Below are 16,972 nucleotides of genomic sequence, written 5' to 3'. Positions count from 1 at the left end.
TTAGGTCCTCATCTCATTTTTAAATCAGACTGTTTACTTTCCTGGTGCTGACCTGTATGAGGCCTTTATATATTTTGGATAGTAACTCCTTATTGGATATATCATTTGCAAATATCTTCCCCCATTCAGAAGGTTGCAGTTTTGTTTTGTCAGTGGTTTCCTTTGCTGTACAAAAGCCTTTTATTTGGGTGTATTTTGGTTCATTTTTGCTTTTAATTAGAAATATGTTGCTCGCTAATGAGAAATATGTTGCTAAGGCCAAGAACAAAGCTGAAGATATCACAATCCCAGATTTCAAGCTGTACTACAAAGCTACAGTATCCAAAACAGTATGGTATTGGAACAAAAGCTGACACAAATCAATGGAATAGCATAGAGAGCCCAGAAATAACCCCCCATCTATCTGCTCAATTAATGTATAATAAAGGAAGAAGGAGTAACAATGGGGAAGAGTCTTTTCAATAAATGACATCTGGAAAACTGGACAGCTACATGCCAAAGAAAAAAACTTGCCCACTTTATGTATACCATACATAAAAATGAACTCAAAATGGATTAAAGATCTAAATGTGTGAAATAAAACCATAAAATTCCTAAAAGAAAGTTTAGAAGAAGTGTCTTTTACGAAGTTCCTACTAACCTTGTAAAGATCCCAAGTGGAGCAATGTATCTAAGTGCACTAGGTCCTTTTTTTTCTGTTTCAGGCTAGCTACTATACCTTCCTATGTTCCATGTTCTTTCATCTCTGTACTTTTCAGAGTCTGGTGCATAAAAGAATGTAAGCTTCAGAAGAACAAAAACTTTTTTTCAACACTGTCGTAACAGCGTCTAGCATATAGGAGACCCTCAATAAATTCTATTATATGAATACATGATATATATTCAATGTATATTTATCAGAGAGAAAAAGAGAAAAACAATTAGTATATATGAAAATATAGTGTCAATTAAAATCTGAATCCTGGTTTGAGTGTGTTACCTTGGACAAGTTCTTTAATCTCTCTGAACTTGAGTCTCTTTTGCATTGAAGACGTTATAGACTCAAGCTCTTACAGATTAGAAAGTACATAAAGCTCCTAGCACAATAAAGCTCCTGTTGAAACAATCACACCATTATTATGAGTAGTTACAGCTTACATAACCAGTGCTTATAAATCTTCTAGTATTCTTAAACATATAACTATGCTGATCATAGGATATTGAAACCTAAATGTTTTCATCTTGGAAAAAAGTTTTATAGGACTTATAAAAAGAATTTTTTTAAGTATCTAGACTGCTTTATCTTAAAGCATGTTATAGTCTAAAAGGGTATTAATTTTATTTCTAAATCTAAGCTAGAATTTCCCCAAAGTAAAAAAATAAAACAAAGAAAACGTATTAACCTAAAAAGATATTTTTGATGAAAACTAAATTTAAATTTTTTTTAATGTTTATTTCTTTTTGAGAGAGAGAGAGAGAGAGAGAGAGAGAGAGAGAGAGAGAGCGAGCATGAGTGGGGGGAGGGGCAAAGAGAGAGGAAGACACAGAATCTGAAGCAGGCTCCAGGCTCTGAGATGTCAGCACAAATGTCAGCTTGAACCCACGAACCATGACATCACGACCTAAGCCGAAGTCAGACCCTTAACCAACTGAGCCATCCAGGCGGCCTGATTAACTTTCAATCAAAGTAAACTGCCAATACTAAAATATGACACAATACAACTGACTTAATTGGAAACATAATGTAAGATGTGCTTTACCTCACCAAATGTCAAGTCCCACGATGGCTTAGGATGCAATTCTTCCAAAGAGATATTACCCCTAAAGATCATAAAGAAGATGCTTTTAAAGTGTGCCTTAATCCTACTGAAATCTATTGTTCTAAATTATTGTTCCCAAAGTTGGTTTCAGATCAGAATTACAAGGGAACCTTTTCAAAAAACAAAGATTCATAAGCTCCAACCTAAAGAGCTTATTATATGTGAATCAAACTTGGTAGTTTTAATTTAAAAAAAAAATCACCCCTTCAAGTGATGTGGACCTGCAGCCAGATTTGGGAACCATGTTCTAAATCACTTCCATAAAGTACATTCTATGATTCAAGGCCTACCATATTGTTTTTTTTTTCACAAGTTGCTGAAAATTTGGGTATCTGACAACAAAGTAACTAGTTTGTTGACTTTATTAAGTTGTGAATCTATGTTTTGATTAATTTGTCATGTTGATCCCATAAAAATAGCATCTATGTACTCTTTTTATAAACTTTTTAAATGTTTCCATAAGAAAGTACTTTCAGAATACAAATATATTCTACTTCATGATTTTCAATTACCAAAATCTGACTAGATCATAACTACTACAAAGAAAAGTTTGGGCTATTCTGAAATGAAAACTTTTATTTAAGTACCTATAATAACAGTCCCATAAACTGTTAATATTCTTGCTTTCACTATTAATATTTAAATTATATCACTCTCTTGTTGTGATTTTATACTAACAAGCAACTTTCCCATTAAGAGCTGCCAAAAGTTAGAAAATATGCTTACCACACAAGTAAGCGTTGCAATACATGTGACTCTTCTATTTCTTACTATAAATTAATAAACTGACATTATGGTGGGTATATAAGTTTCTTATATATGTAAGTCAGTTTTCCCAAATCTAATTAAGACTATGATTCCAGATAGTTTTGCACTGCAAATACTAGCACCATACTCTCCAATGGGGTGATATTACCAAGATTCTGAGGGTAAGCCATCATTGAGGCTGGTCTACACACCCTCAGACAGCTATCTGCCTACCTCATTTTGCATCAGTTCAAACCTTCAACATGCATTATACTAGATACTGATCTGTATTCTCCAGATTTACCTAAAAACTTACATATGATTCACTGGATGTTTCTGGATTTCATTCTGTGGTTTCTTCTCTTGGTAATCACTTTCAAATTTTCCTTTAAAAATAAAAGTATGCATTGAACGAAAACCTAAACATGAACTTCTGTTTAAATTTGAAGCTTATGACCCATAGAGAGGTAAATTACTGATGCAAAAAGTCATATAGAAATGTTATTCTATTTTTAATTTCATAAGGCTCCCTACACACACACACACACACACACACACACACACACACACACGCACACACACCTAAAACTGAAAACAGAAAAAAAAATTATGTTTTCCATGGATAACACTCACCTTTGTTTTCAGAGTTGGCTATATAAAAATCCTTCTCAAAAGATGTAGTAAAAGTATTTCTTTCATTTTTATTGTACTCTTTCTGATATTTCTCATTTGGCTGATACCTTTCTGGATAATTTGTTTCATTGAAAGAATTATTAAAAGTCAATGCTGGATCTGTAAAAATACTTCTAATGCATCTATCAGTTGAATAATTTTTATCAGAACTTTTGTTTGTGCAATTATCTCCCATATTGTCATAACCACACTTGTCAAAGGTTTTCTTTATCCTCTGTTGATCTATGTTTAATAAATTGATCATATTTTCATTAATAAAAGAGTTACAATTCTCTGATATAAGGCTGGTTGTTGGCTGGTTCACATCTTCAAGAAAATTTGAAAACTCGCTTCTATTTTCTCTCCAAATATGTTGTACTGATTGTTTTTCAGTAATAAAATATGACTGTCTTTGCTCATCCATGCTTCCACAATCTTCATCCATAACTCTAACAGGTCTTCCAGCAAGGAAATTCATATTTCTTGGACTTTGGGATAAATAAAAACATATTTAGCAAGAAAAATGAGGGCATTTTTATTTTGAAGCACTTAAATTCTTAGAAAACATCTAGTAACATTTGCCTAGACTATGTTTTAATTTTTTAAATCAAAAAAATAATATTGTTTTGGGTGGAAATTTGTCTAATGTACTCTTCTAGTACCTTAGTAAATATAAAAATAATCTATACTTAGTTCAGTATTTCAACATGAAAAATTAGTATGGGTTCAATTTCCTGTTATATTAACAAAACAAAATATGCCCAACCTATATAGTTTGTCTTCTGTAATAAGATATGGTGAATAACCCAGACACTGTGTGTAGCTGCTGCTTCACTTAACCAGAGAAAGATATTTAAAGACTGTGCAGAGAAAAGTTATCCTGTGTTAAAACATAAAATCAAATGTTTTATAAAATCAAATGGAATATTATAACAGATTTTTCTCAATCTAACAGCTCTGATGTTCTCAAGGCAGAAAAACATAGATGCAAGTGTGTATATAAGTAATAAATCTAAGACATGATAAATTAGATGAAAGGGTAAGACTAGGTAACTTTTTAGTTCCTTCTAATAAAGAAATCATAATTCTAACATGTCCAGTTTGCATCAAATCAAAGCTATCATAGGACACAATTAGAAATCAAGATATTCCAGATTTTGTTGCCACTATCAACAAATTTACTTGGGGTTGAGTTGTTCCAAAGATTGGAGGTAACAAAGAAATTTAGAAAAGATATATAGACCACTAAAACTATGATTTCCAATTTTTTAAAGTCATTTATTAAATACTTAATAAGCATGTACACCTGCTGTGTCTCCACATACTATGCCATCTGTTGGGGACAGAGAGATACAGACTTAAGTTTACTCTTAAGCAGAATGAGATGATTTACTCATGTATGTTCATAGATCACGATCCTATACTGTTTCTCAATATAGATCCCATTGATGTTATAGACAGAATAATGCTATTATGTTATATCAAAAGGCATAACCTATACTATGCGATAAAATACATCATTAATATCAGAGAAATTTTATTACTGTAAATAAAAAATAAATGTAAAGGAAGGCTTATTTCTGTATATTAAACAGATATTTAATGTATTCCTACTATGTTGCAGGGAGAAAACACAACTTATATTCTAGATAAGGGAAATTATAAATATGTAACCATCAGGGCATCTGGGTGAGTCAGTGTGCTAAGCTTCCGACTCTTGATTTTGGCTCAGGTCACAATCTCACAGTTTGTAAGATCAAGCCCCATGTCAGGTTCTGTACTGACATCACAGAGCCAGCTTGGACTTCTCTCTCTCCCTCTCTCTGACTACCACCCCCCACTCCAGCTCGTGCTCACTCTAAATAAACAAACAAATAAATAAACAAACTTTGGGGGAAAAGGGAGAATTTTAAGAGTAATTAAATACTTAACCATCAATAAGGACAAAGGATAAAAGAAATAAAAAAGACAATTACAACACTTTCATAGGTGCTACAAGATCACATGATGGAATAACTTGTATTAGAAGTCCTGTAACAGATAGTTGGGTCAGGAAAGTCCCTAATAAGGAAGTGGTAAGTAAGAAAAAGATACAGAATGCTTAGACATGTGAAGAGAGAAGTAAGCATACTCCAAGGAAATAGAATAATAACTACAAATGCAAGACTGGCAATACATTTGAGGAACAAAAAGAAAGGAGTAAAGCTTGAATAGAACCAGTGAAACAACACGTATGCTATAAGGCTTAAAAAGGCCTAGATTATACAAAACTTTAGTTTTTTATTCAAGTATAATTAACATACAGTGTTATATTAGTTTCAAGTATAAAATATGATTCAATAATCCTATGCATTACTCAGTGCTCATCACGGTAAGTGTACTCTTAATCTTCCTCACCTATTTCACTCATTCCCCCACCCATCCTTCTCTGGTAAACACCAATTTGTTCTCTAAATGTAAGTGGCTGGTGTTTTGTCCCCTTTTTCTTTGTTTCTTAAATTCCATATGAGTGAAATCATATGGTATTTGCCCTTCTCTGACTCACTTGTTTCACTTAGCATTATAGTATCTACATCCATTCATGTTGTTGCAAATAGCAAGATTTCTTTCTTTTTTATGACTGGGCAATATTCTATTATATATATACACATATCTTCTTTATCCAGTCATCTATGGATGTACACTTGAGTTGATTCCATAATTTACTAATGGAAATAAAACTCCAAGAAATATAGGGTTGCATATATCTTTTTGCATTAGTGTTTTAATTTTATTTGGGTAAATATCCAGTCGTGGAACTACTGGATCATATGGATAGAGCTTTATTTGTTAAAAGAATAAGAAATGTTGAAAGGTTCTAAATATAAAAGTAAACCAGACTTGCATTTTGCCTTGAAAAATGTGAATTTGATTGCTAGATGAATATAAATTTCAAAACTTCCAATTGGCCAATATGAAGTAAAAGGAACTAGATTTACCATCTTGACTGACATAATTTAAAAAACTGGACAAAATGTATGAGACAAAAGTTTCCAAACACTANTGAACCCTATGATAGCTCCTAGCTTACTGCCTGGAGAGTATAAAAGCCACAAAACAGGGGCACCTGAGTGGCTCAGTTGTTAAACATCTGACTTTGGTTCAGGTCTCAGTTTGTGAGTTCAAGTCTCACATTAGGTGAGCACAAGCCCCACTTGAGGTAAAACACAAGCCCCAGTGAGCCCCACTTCCTCTCCCTCTCCCTGCCCCACACTAACTTGCACTCTTTCTCAAAAACAAAACAAAACAAAATGGACAACCCAGCCAGAGCTCACTGATTCCCTTTGTTGATAAAACAGAGCTGGAGGTCCAGAAAGCATACAGAGGATAGAGTTCACAGGACAGAGTATCATGAAGGAGAGTGCTTCAAAGAAACAGAACAGAGAGTTCTCATATCTTCAGCTAAGTACTGATCAGCATATGCAAATGAAGTAATACCCAAAGCTGGAGGCGGGGGAAGGGGAATAAAACATCTAAAAGGAGAAGATGGAACAAGTCCTGGAACTCACACACAGAGGGAAAAACGTTGTGTTGCCATCAGTCAGAGGGGAAAATCTCATAATTCGAAAGGAATCAGAGTACTCAGAAGGGTATTACCTCAGCAGGGGGCAAAATTAACCATAGACTAAAGACATATCTGGTCCCACTTAAAATGTTAAAGCAAGCCTCAAGGTACCTGCATGGCTCAGTTGGTTAAGAAGCCGACTTAGACTCAGATCATGATCTCAAGGTTCCTATATTCGAGCACCCCATTGAGCTCTGTGCTGACAGCTCAGAGCCTGAAGCCTGCTTCAGATTCTGTATCTTCCTCCCTCTCTGCCTCTCCCCTGCTTGCACTCTCTGTCTCTCAAAAAGTGAATAAAAATGTTAAAAATATAAAAAGAAAAAGAAATCAAAGGGAAAATTAGGAAGACTTTTAACTGAATGAAAATTAAAACAAAATATATCAAAATTTGGAGAATACACCAAAAGGACCAGTTAGTGGACAATTTATAGCACTAAAACACCTATATAGGAAAAGAAAAATGATCTCCAATCAATGACCTCAGCTTTCACCCCAAGTAAACATCCTTAAATCAGAATAATCAGGGGTGGGGGGAGCAAAAAGATATATGCATTCCAATGTTCACTCCAGCAGTATTATTTATAATAGCCAAGATATGGAAATAACCCAGTGTCCATCAATGATAGATGAATAGATAAAGAAGATGGGGAATATACATATATATATATATATATATGTAATGGAATACTATTAGCTATAAAAAAGAATGAAATCTTGCCATTAGCAACAACACAGATAGAACCTGAGGGTATTATGGTAAATGAAATAAGCCATAGAAATAAGGAAAAATAACATATAATTGTACTTATATGTAAAACCTAAAAAATAAAACAAGCAAACAAAATAAAACTCATGTATACAAAGAACAGACTGGTGGTTGCCAGAGGGGAGAAGGAGCTGGGGAGTGGGTGAAATGGGTCAAGTGGATCAAGAGGTAAAAAAGTCCAATTATAAAATAAGTAAGTCATCGGAATGTAACGTATAGCATGGTGACTATTGTCAGTAATATTATATTGTATACTTGAAAGTTGTTAAATCTTAGAAATTCTCAACATAAAGAATTTTATAACTGTGTATCATGACAGATGATAACTAGACTTATTCTGATTATTTTACAATGTATACAAACATTTAAGTACACTGTACCTGAAACTAGTATAATGTTACAGGGCAATTATACTTCAATTTAAAACAAGAAAAAGAAGAGAAAGGCACTATTTTACATATTACTAAGGTGAGAAAAGACATCACTACGAATGTTAAAAATTTTAAATACATAATAGGAGATTATGAATAACTTTAAGTCAATAAATTCTACAACACAGACAACACAGATACAACCCTTGTATGACAAACAACCAAATTTCACTCAAAGAAAAAAATATGCAGACTAGCCCTGTATTTAGTAAAAAGTGGAAATTCTAGTTTTTAAAAAACTTTCCCACAAAAAAATACTCCATACCAAGTGGCTTCATTGATGAACTCTATCAGACATTTAAGAAAGAAATTGTATCAATTCTACATAAATCTTCAAAAAATTACACATTAGGGAATACGTACCAAGTCACTCGATGACATCAACATTAATAGGATGATTTTAAAACCAGACAAAGATATCACAAGGAAAGAAACATAGAAAATAATAACCCTCATAAAGATTAATGCAAAAATTCCTAATAAAATTTCAGCAAACCAAAAACAAGAACACGTAACAAAGATAGCACACGGTAACTAAGTGTAGTTTATCTCCAGAATACAAGGCTTCAAAAATTAATCTATATGGGGCAGTACTCTAGGAATGATAAGTGAAAAGTCTGGCAAATCATGTCCTCCCTAAGCAATGACAGAACCAGATAACACTTGCAGAAACAACCATTTCAGAATCTGGAGAATAATAAAAGCATACAATAAACCAAGAAGCAGTACTTCAAGAAAAAATACTAAACCTTAACACTTAGGAGTCTGTGGAGCCCCAGGAAGTTACCTTCCTTCCACCCCCGGCAATATGGTTGATAACTCTACCAAGGCTTAGTAGTCTAGAAGTGAAGACAGGGGAGCCCCATGCCCAGGGAATTTGTCAAAAGTAATTATTACCTTGGTGGCAAGCCATCAGGAAAGTCCAACAATGCAGATAACAGGGGCTGCTATATTCGGAGCAAGCAAAAAACCATCCAGAAATTTCAAAGAGAGATTCAGAAAACAAACAGGCATAATGAGCTCTAATAAACTCCTAAATACCCCAGTGGTCTGACAGGCTACACACATGTGTAAAGCCGTATACTCACTCAGGAGAGGGCCTCAGGTATCTACTGATCCCTGACTGAATGCAGTTCTTGCACATAGAAAAAAGCCTTATTGGGGCACCTGGGTGGCTCAGTCGGTTAAACGTACGACTTTGGCTCAGGTCATGATCTCACGGTTCATGGGTTTGAGCCCCGCATCAGGTTATGTGCTGATAGCCAGCTCAGAGCCTGAAGCCTGTTTCAGATTCTGTGTCTCCCTCTCTCTCTCTGACCCTCCCCTGCTCTCTCTCGCTCTCTCTCTCTCTCTCTCTCTCAGAAATAAATAAAACATTAAAAAAAATTTTTTTAAAGAAAAAAGCCTTATTATTAGCTCAATATGTTTAAACACAACCTCCAAGTAATCATTGGTTGACCTCTAAGCATTGGTTAGAGGCAAGTTTACAGTTTTAAATGGTTATATTAAAACAAAAGAAAATATCAAATCAGTAAAATTACACTTTAAGAATCTACTATATATATATACATATATACATGTGTATATATATATAAACTAATTTACTATATATACACACACATATATATATATGTGTGTGTGTGTATATATAGTAAATTAGTTTAGGACAACTAAACCCAGAGCAAGCAGAAAAAGGAAATTATAACCATTAAGACAGAAATCAATGGAATAGAAAACAAGAAAAATCACAGAGAATGCAAATGAAATCCAAAATTTAGTTCTTTAAAAATATCAATAAGAATAGCAAATCCTTAACTACATTGACCAAGGGGGGGAAAAAATAGACACAGATCTAGAATTAAAGAAGGGGCACCATTACCAACTTTACAAAAATTAAAAGATTTTCAAGGAAATACTAATAAACAATGTTATGCTAACATCACACAACTTAAATGAAATGGTTAAATTCTTAGAAAAACACACATTACAACAACTGACTCAAGAAGAAATTAGAAAACCTGAAGACAAAAAAAAAGTAGTAGTTAAAAGTCATCCCATTAAGAAAAGCAGGTGCAAAAACATTTGGAAAAATAATGCCAATCCTCCACAGATTCCTTCATTAAATAGAGGACATATTTTCCAACTTACTCTGTAAAGTCAGTATTAACTCTAGTACTGAAGCCAAAGACATTATAAGAAAAAAAAAATCCAACCAATTTCTTCATGAATAGAGATGTAAAAATTATCAACAAAATAACAGCAAACCAAATCCCACAATATATGGAGAGGATTATATACCAAGATCAAGCAGCTTTTATCCCAGGAAACTTAGGTGGTTTAACATTTGAAAATAAAGTAATATACAATATATTAATAGAATAAAAGGAAAAAACTACAAGATAATCTCAAGAGACACAGAAAGAACATCTGACAAAATCTATAATAAAAACTTTCAAAGAACAAGGGATAGAAGGGAATTCCTGAACCCTGATAAAGGGCACCTACTAAACACCTACAGCTAATGTCATAATAGCATAAGGCTAAATGCTTTTCTCTAAGACTGGGAATAATACAAGCATGCCCATTCTTGCTTTGCTTGCTTGCTTGCTATTCAACAGTATACTAGAGGTTCTAGTCACTGCAGTCAGCAAGAAAAAGAAGTAAAAGGCATCCAGACTGAAAAAAAGTGGTAAAAATATCTCTATATATAGGAAACATAATCCAGGATAGTGAAAAACCTAAAGAATCTACAAAACCACTAGGAGAACAAATAATGATTTCAGCAAGGTCACGGGAGACAAGATCAATATAAAAAAATTAATGGTATTCCTATATAGTAGTTATAAACAATTCAAAAATGAAACTAAGAAAATAATACCACTCACAACAGCATAAAAAGAAGAAAATGCTTAGGAATAAATTTTGCAAAGGAAGCACAAGTCTTATTTATTGAAAGCACAATACATTACACTAAGAGAAATTAAAGAAGATTAAATACACTGGAATATTGTTCAGCCATAAAAAAAAAATAAGGAAATCCTGACGTTTGTGACAATATGGATGAACATGAATGACATTTTGCTAAGTGAAATAAGCCAGACACAGAAAGCTAAATACCCTATGACCTCACTTATATGTGGACTCTAAAAAATCACATTCCAAGAAGCAAAGAGCAGAACTGCCAGGGGCTAGGGAAGGGGGATGGAGGGTAAGTGGGGAGATACTAGTCAAAGGGTACAAACTTCAGTTAAAAAACAAGTAAGTTATATTTGTCACTAATGTACAACATAGTGACTAGAATTAATACTACATTACATATTTGGAATCTACGGATAAAGCATCTCTTAGGTAGACTTAACACACACACACACAGTTAACTATGTAAGGTGATGAATATACTAGTTAGCTTGATTGTGGTAATAATCATTTCACAACATATATGTATATCAAATCATGTTGAACACCTTAAATATATATGATTTATTTGTATTTATTTTTGTTAGTTATGTCTCAATAAAAGCATACTGGAAAGTTTCTTATAAGTCCCAACAGTAACCACCATTTTGTTTGCTGTCACCATACATTAATCAAGCCTGTCTCTGAACTTCATATACATATACAATGGTCCTCTTTTGGTATGAAGATTCACCCATGTTGTTGCTTGCTAGTGCATGTTACCAGTAGTTCATTCTTTTCCATTTCTGTGTATCATTCCATTATATGAATATTATATAATACTCTATTCTTTTTTATTGGAGTTGATATACAATGTTTCACTAGTTGCAAGCGTACATATAATATTCTTTTTTTTAATGTTTATTTTTGAGAGAGAGAGACAGAGCATGCACAGGGAAGGAGCAGAGAGAGGAAAAACACAAAATCTGAAGAAGGCTTCAGGCTCTGAGCTGTCAGCACAGAGCCTTATGTGGGACTTGAACCCATGAACCACGAGATCATGATCCAAGCTGAAGTTGGATGCTTAACCAACTGAGCCACCCAGGAGCCGCTATAAATATTATCTTCTTAATGGACATCTACAATAGTTCAAATTTAGGATTACTATGAAGAAAGATGCTATGACATTAAAAAAAATTAACAGGAGAAACAATTCATGCTTGTGGATTGGAAAAGAATCACTAATTTTAAGATGGCAATTGTCCCCAAATTGATTTAAAGACTCAATACAATCCCCTATCAAATTCCAAGTGGGCTTTCTCGCTCTCTCTCTTTTTTTTTAGAAACTGACAGGCTGATCCTATAACTTAGATGGAAATACAAAAGCCTAGGAGCCACAATATTTTGGAAAAAGAAGAACAAATTCAAGGACTAATATAGTTCCCAATTTCAAAACTTACAATAGAACTATAGTAATCAAGACAGTGCGGCACTAATATAAGTGTAGACATGATTGATCAGTGGAATAGAATTGAGATTCCAAGGGGAAAATAAATTACATTTTTGGTCAACTGATTTTCAACAAAGGTGCCAAAGCAATTCAGCAGGGAAAAGATAATCTTTCCTTTCCCCAAATGCAAATCATGAATTTTGAAGCTCACTTCACATCATACATAAAAATTAACCCAAAATGCGGCGCCTGGGTGGCTCAGTCGGTTAAGCATCCAACTTTGGCTCAGGTCATGATCTCACGGTTCGTGGGTTCGAGCCCCACGTCATGCTCTGTGCTGACAGCCAGCTCAAAGCCTGAAGTCTGTTTCACATTCTGTGTCTCCCTCTCTCTCTGACCCTCTCCTGCGCACGCTGTCTCTCCTTCTCTCTCAAAAATAAATAAAACATTAAGAAAAATTAAAAGAAAAATTAAAATGGATCATGGATTTAAATGTGAGATCTAAAGCTACAAGACAGGAGAAAATCTTCATGACCCTGGTTCAGGCAAAGATTTGTTAGCTATGACACTATATGCATGATTCATGATTCAAATGAATTCAAATGAAAATGTTTAACGAAATGATTAATGTCATTCAAATGAAAAAATTAATAAACTGGATATTAATCAAAATCAAAACCTGTTTTTTAATTCAAAAAGAAAATTACAAAAATAAAAATGGTAAGCATTTCACCAAAGATATACAAAGAGCCGATAAGTACATGAAAAGATGCTGACATCATTAGTTGTTAGGGAAATGCAAAAATAAAACCACAATGAGATACATATATCCAGCCTTTTCAAAAGTTTACATTATGCCACTTTGCTTTTATGAAAAGACCTATGTCAGTACCTGTTTTTACTAAGCAAAGGAAATCTGAAAAGGATTTTCACTTTTACAAAAAAAGATGAAAAGTGAAAATAGCTGTCAGTGTTCATTCTGCAGCCAACTGTCGGAGACACCGCATGACACCGCACCCTGAGCAGCAAGAGTGGCTCTGCCAGGCTCTTTCCGTGGGACTGTCCTCAGCATCTCAGCTTCAAACTACTGCAGCTCTGAAATGTGTCTGTGCACATCCATACCTTATCCCCATGTATTCTGTGCATCCATTAGCAAGATGTGTCCTAAGGTATTAGAAAAACCTAGCATAGATTATTTTGGGGGTCTGGGAAAGCTCCAAAAATTTTCCATCTAAGTTAATTATAATTGCTTCTTTGCTTTACAACTTATGAAAGGTCTCATAAGAATGCTCTACTTTCAGACAGAGGGAGAAACCTGTACTATTACTGACTAAATCAGAAGACAGGCTGTACCAACTGCATAAAGAATGTGTTGCAACTGGAACTCTCATACTTTTACAGGTAGGAATGTAAAATGATTCAAATCACTCTGGGAAAGTCTGTCAGTTCCTTAAAAAGTTACACATACACCTATCATATGGCCCAGCCATTCCACTTGTAAGTATTTACCCAAGAGAAATGAAAGTGTATGTTCAAACAAAGACTTCTATATGAACTTTCATAGCAGTTTTGTTTGGAACAGCCAAAACTGGAGGAAAAACTACCGAATGTCCATCAACAGATGAGTAAGTTGTGCTATGTCCATACAACGCAATACTACTCAGCAATAAAAAGGACTGAACTATCAAAACACACAACAAACAACATACAAGAATCTCAAACTAATTATGCTGAGTCAAAGCAGCTAGGACCAAAAGTCAACATACCATATGATGCCACTTACATAACATTCCAGAATATACAGACTAATCGAGTGACAGGAAACAGATCAGCAGTTGCCTTGGGCTGAGTAAAGGATGTGAAGTGGCTAGAGGAAGAGATTACAAAGATGCTCAAAGAAACTACCAATGATGATGAATATGTTCATTATATTTGACACAGGTCAAAATTTACCAAAGTCCACATTTGAGATAAATTCAGTTTGTTGCATGTTGATCATACATTAGTAGAGCTGAAAAAGAAATGGATCTCAGGACAAAGAGAAAACAAAAAGAACTGTTATGTGGTTATTATAATTCTCCAGGCAAGAGGCAGTAGTGGCTTGGACTGGGATGGAACCTATTGAGGTAGAAATGCGAGTAGATAGCTTTAAAGTTTATTAGAATACAGAATTGGCAATACTTTGTTGATCTAATGGACATTGGCAGTTGAAGGAAAGGAAGCAATCAAGGACAACTTTTATTTTGGTGTAAGCAGCTGAGTGAACAGTAATGTCATTTACTAAAATGAGGAATACTGGGATAGGATTACAAAGTCAAGGTTTCTCACCACGATTACCGAGAGTGATTCAAACTGGTTTTACAAGTTTAATGGATTTTAAAACAATGAACCAGGATTTATATACAAACACCTAGAAAATAAAAGTGGGGCACTGATTAACTACCAGAAATATGAAAAATAAATTAATGTGTTTATGATACAGAAAAAGAACTAGTAATTCATGGATGTTATAAAACAAATGCAAACACCTTGGCTCAGAATATATTTTTTTAAATAAATGAAAGGTAGATGTGCACATTAGAAAATAAGTACTTAAAACTATTTTAATTAAATGATCATTTAACTTCCAGCATTTTTTTCCTAGAAGTATTACTTAGGTTTGTCTACATTTCTAAAAATATGTGTCCATTAAAATTGAATTGATAACTCAAAGAAAGAATGCTGTAGCTTCTTTATTTCCTTCAAAACACTTTGCTTACTGGGATGCCTGGCTGGCTCAGTTGTTAGAGAATGAGACTCTTGATCTCGGGGTTATAAGTTTAAGCCCCATGTTTTGTGTAGAGATTATGTAAAAACTTTAGGAAAAAATTCTTTGCTTACCTGTTTAATCTGTCAAATAATGACCCAAATTGTGCTGTTTTATATGATGGACTGAGAGCATCTTGACTTTCATTTAATTTGGAAACCAAAGTATTAGAATAATTTACTTTACTGAGCTGAAAAAAGAAAGAAGAACTTGCCAACATGGTAAACATACATACATATATACAGTTTAAATTATTTACCATAAAATACATCTAAGTGGATATCTATATGCAAAAAAAAATGTCTTTTCTGGTTTAAAAGAAAGTAATTGTGTCCTTATTGAAAACAAACGTGTGCTAACAATGAAAGCCAATACCACTATTTAAACAACTGTTAAAACAACAAAACTTAGGGGTGCCTGGGTGGTTCAGTTGGTTGAGTGTCCGGCTTCGGCTCAGGTCATGATCTCACAGTTCATGGGTTTGAGCCCCGCGTCGGGCTCTGTGCTGACAGCTAGTTCAGAGCCTGGAGTCTGTCTTCGGATTCTGTGTCTCCCTCTCTCTGAACCTCTCCTGCTCACGCTGTCTCTCTCTCTCAAAAGCTAACCGTTTTTTCAGAGGTTAAAAAATATATATTTTTTAATATCCAGGATACCAGGATCTTGAGCAAATTATCTCTGACAGAAAACAATTTTTCCCAAAAAATAATAGCTGTACTTATCTCTGTTTTTTCCATTTACTGAGTAATTTTAGAATGCTACTTTAATCTTTCTGAGTATCAGTATGATTGAGTACAAAATGGGGAAGGTATGGAAAAACTTGTGGAAACCAGAGGAGGCAATCAAAGTGTTAATATGGATGGTACCATATAATGTATATTACAGTGACCCAACATAATCTATACAGTAATAATAATTTGTATTTGTAACATATTTTATTTATTAGCCATGAAACAAAGAAATGAGAAGTCCAAAGACAACCAATGACAGAAAGTCAGGGAAAGAAAAAAGAGAAAACAAAAGAGATACTCAAAGTCTTATAAAAAGTAGAAGTCTAAAGTCAGGGAGAGTTAGAGGTAAAGTCTGGAAATACATTTCACATCTCAGTTTCAGAGAAACACTGACAGAAATGCAGAGACAAAGTCATCTCATGAAGTGAGAAACACACAAACAGACCAAAAGAGAAGAGAATACTATATGTTGGCCCTATACTACTTCTCTACGGACCAGAGAGCCAAAGCCTACTTTTTCTTCTAATCTGTTTTTTCAACTTTTTTGTGTTTTATAGTTTCATTTTAATTCTTCTCATTTTTCTTGAAACCTCTCCAAAGAAGCAATTAAAGACTTCTCTACTACTTCACAATGTGACACTACATCCTGGACAGGAACATTAGCCTCTGTTTTTAATTTTCTCTTCTGGGTATTAAGTATAACATTATTTACCCCTCTGGAGATAATCACTAACCTGGAGCCTAAAAATAGAAGATTATTTAAGTAGAGATTACAGAGAGTTTTATTCTCTATCCCATAATCTATCTAGAATGTAAATTTTAGTCTTATAAAATATAGACTGAATAACTAAATGGTTTTTATTGTATCATTCCAAAGTTAATGGGTCCTTAAATTAGTAAGGCTAACATATATCACTGGAATATAGAACTTCATTTTCTCTTCTCTGAAAAACAGAAAACATACTTTAATAAATACTGAAATAAAACTGAATATCATTATAGATTATATATAACAAATATATAACTATAATATATAAAATTGCAATTACAAATTTATAAATTATAAATTCATTT

General features: G+C 33.8%; 1 protein-coding gene across 2 annotated transcripts in view; it reads right to left on the bottom strand.

Moving 5' to 3' along the window:
* REDIC1 (regulator of DNA class I crossover intermediates 1) overlaps nucleotides 1-16,972 on the bottom strand; it is a 99,505-nt gene that overhangs the window by 36,584 nt on the left and 45,949 nt on the right. The window contains exons 7-10 of one of the 2 annotated variants that reach the window (XM_077753546.1): nucleotides 15,245-15,360; nucleotides 3,180-3,706; nucleotides 2,863-2,932; nucleotides 1,740-1,800 (exon numbers count right to left, since the gene is read on the bottom strand). In XM_077753546.1, the coding sequence (XP_077609672.1) occupies nucleotides 1,740-1,800; nucleotides 2,863-2,932; nucleotides 3,180-3,706; nucleotides 15,245-15,360 (774 nt within the window). The remainder of the gene's footprint in view (nucleotides 1-1,739; nucleotides 1,801-2,862; nucleotides 2,933-3,179; nucleotides 3,707-15,244; nucleotides 15,361-16,972) is intronic. The other variant, XM_077753544.1, reaches the window with a different exon arrangement.

The sequence above is a fragment of the Crocuta crocuta genome, unplaced genomic scaffold (assembly GCF_008692635.1).
Source record: "Crocuta crocuta isolate KB4526 unplaced genomic scaffold, BGI_CrCroc_1.0 scaffold30, whole genome shotgun sequence".
NCBI lineage: Eukaryota > Metazoa > Chordata > Mammalia > Carnivora > Hyaenidae > Crocuta > Crocuta crocuta.
Note: the sequence above shows the minus strand (reverse complement) of the source record. Positions and strands in the feature narration are given on the sequence as shown.